Raw genomic sequence first — 1,599 nt, 5'->3', positions numbered from 1 at the left:
GTGCTCCTGTCGTTACTGCTGAGGTGGAGAGCAGATGTGAAGGCCAGAGCCGCGATCTGAACTAAACAACGTGCAGATTTGATTCCAGAGGATCGGCTGCAGCTGTTTCTGTCTTGTCCAGGTCTCTCCTCCTGCTGTTAGCTGCTGGATCTTCATTTTCGGTTATAGTTTTTCCTCCATTTCCTCACAGCAACCATGGAAACATGGTTTTACCCAAGTCTTCTACAGAATGTCTGCCTCATCCCAAACTTTACTTTCATCCAAAGGTCAAAATGTTTCTCAGAATATGAGCGAGATGATTAATTTAGAAAAACAAACAAACATCCACAGGACGTCTAGAGTGCAGAATAAAAGGCTTAATGAGACACAAAAAGGAGTCTAATTTTGATGACTTGACAGCAGCTTTCAGTTCTTTCCAAAGATTCTGGATTAGTTTCAGGTCTGGACTTTACCAGGTCATTCTAACAGCTGGATACGTTTATCTGTGAACCGTTCCATTCTAGATGTTGCTTTCTGTTTTGGATCCAATCTGGTTTCAGGACCACGTATGGATGTGGCCTAAAGAGACCTCATCCTCGCAGCTGTTTAAAACACTGCTGGTCTTCCCCATTTAACCAAGCAACCAATGAACTCATTCAACCTGGTCACTCTAAAACTGCCATCATTGTTCTGCTGTTTCTGTCTGTTTCCAGATTCTAACCATGAAGCTGCTGCAGAGGCCATCGAGAACATGGCGGACGCGGTCACGCATGCTCGATTCGTGGGAACAGACCCTGCAAGTGATGAAGTGGTCCTGATGAAAATCCTGCAGGTAGATCTTTATTTTTACTCGGCAGGAACCTTCGAAGGAGGAAAGAGTTTTTCTGTTTTTATCGGGGAAGAATGGATCCATCCATTTTATGTTCTTATTGACGTTGAAGAGAATCCAAATGTTTCTTGTTTTTGGTGCAAACCGTTGAGCTGCGTGTGGTGCTGTGTTTCTGTACGACGAGACCAGATCAGAACGCAGCAGGCGGCCATTCCTTAGAAAAACAGCTCATTAGAGCATGAAGAGAAGGAGTTTGTTTTATCGATGGCACAGTGAGGACATTCTAGAAGAGGAATTATAGAATGGCATCCAGTGCAGCCATTGGTCAGGACTGTCTGAGGAGGAGGTGTCACTTATTGTCATCAATCTTTGACCTCTCCTCTCCGCCCATAACCTTGCCGTCTCTGATGACCACGAGCTCAATATAGGGCTGGGAAATGAATTGTGTTTGCAATATAATCACAATTTAACAAGATGAGAAGAGTAAGTAGCTAAGTTTTTTATTCCAGCCCTTTATGCTTAAAGGAAAAGTCAGCTCAGCAACCAATAATCAATGGATCATTATTTATACCTAAAACTAATACTTCTGCGGTGATTTAATAAATTTAGTTTTAATCAGTAAAAAAAAATGTCATCGCCATCACTGAGTCTGGGAGCGGCCATTTTTGCCCAAATATAGTAGCCCCTCCCTCCTGCCATCTTCCAGCAGTGACGTCACGGTGCGGTAAGCCTAGCGCCATTCTCCCCGCTTTACAAGCAATGGGAACTACTAGACACATCTGCAATCAACA

The 1,599-nt window shown here is 43.6% G+C and overlaps 1 protein-coding gene across 1 annotated transcript in view; it reads left to right on the top strand.

Annotated features, from left to right (window-relative positions):
- gbf1 (golgi brefeldin A resistant guanine nucleotide exchange factor 1) overlaps window positions 1-1,599 on the top strand; it is an 83,936-nt gene that overhangs the window by 29,035 nt on the left and 53,302 nt on the right. The window contains exon 3 of the mRNA XM_015387147.1: window positions 693-811. Coding sequence (XP_015242633.1) covers window positions 693-811 — 119 coding nt within the window. The remainder of the gene's footprint in view (window positions 1-692; window positions 812-1,599) is intronic.

The sequence above is a fragment of the Cyprinodon variegatus genome, unplaced genomic scaffold (genome assembly GCF_000732505.1).
Source record: "Cyprinodon variegatus isolate N-32 unplaced genomic scaffold, C_variegatus-1.0 Scaffold386, whole genome shotgun sequence".
In the NCBI taxonomy this organism is placed as follows: Eukaryota; Metazoa; Chordata; class Actinopteri; order Cyprinodontiformes; family Cyprinodontidae; genus Cyprinodon; species Cyprinodon variegatus.
The sequence above is the reverse complement of the archived record's forward strand: the minus strand, read 5'-3'. Positions and strand labels throughout refer to the sequence as shown.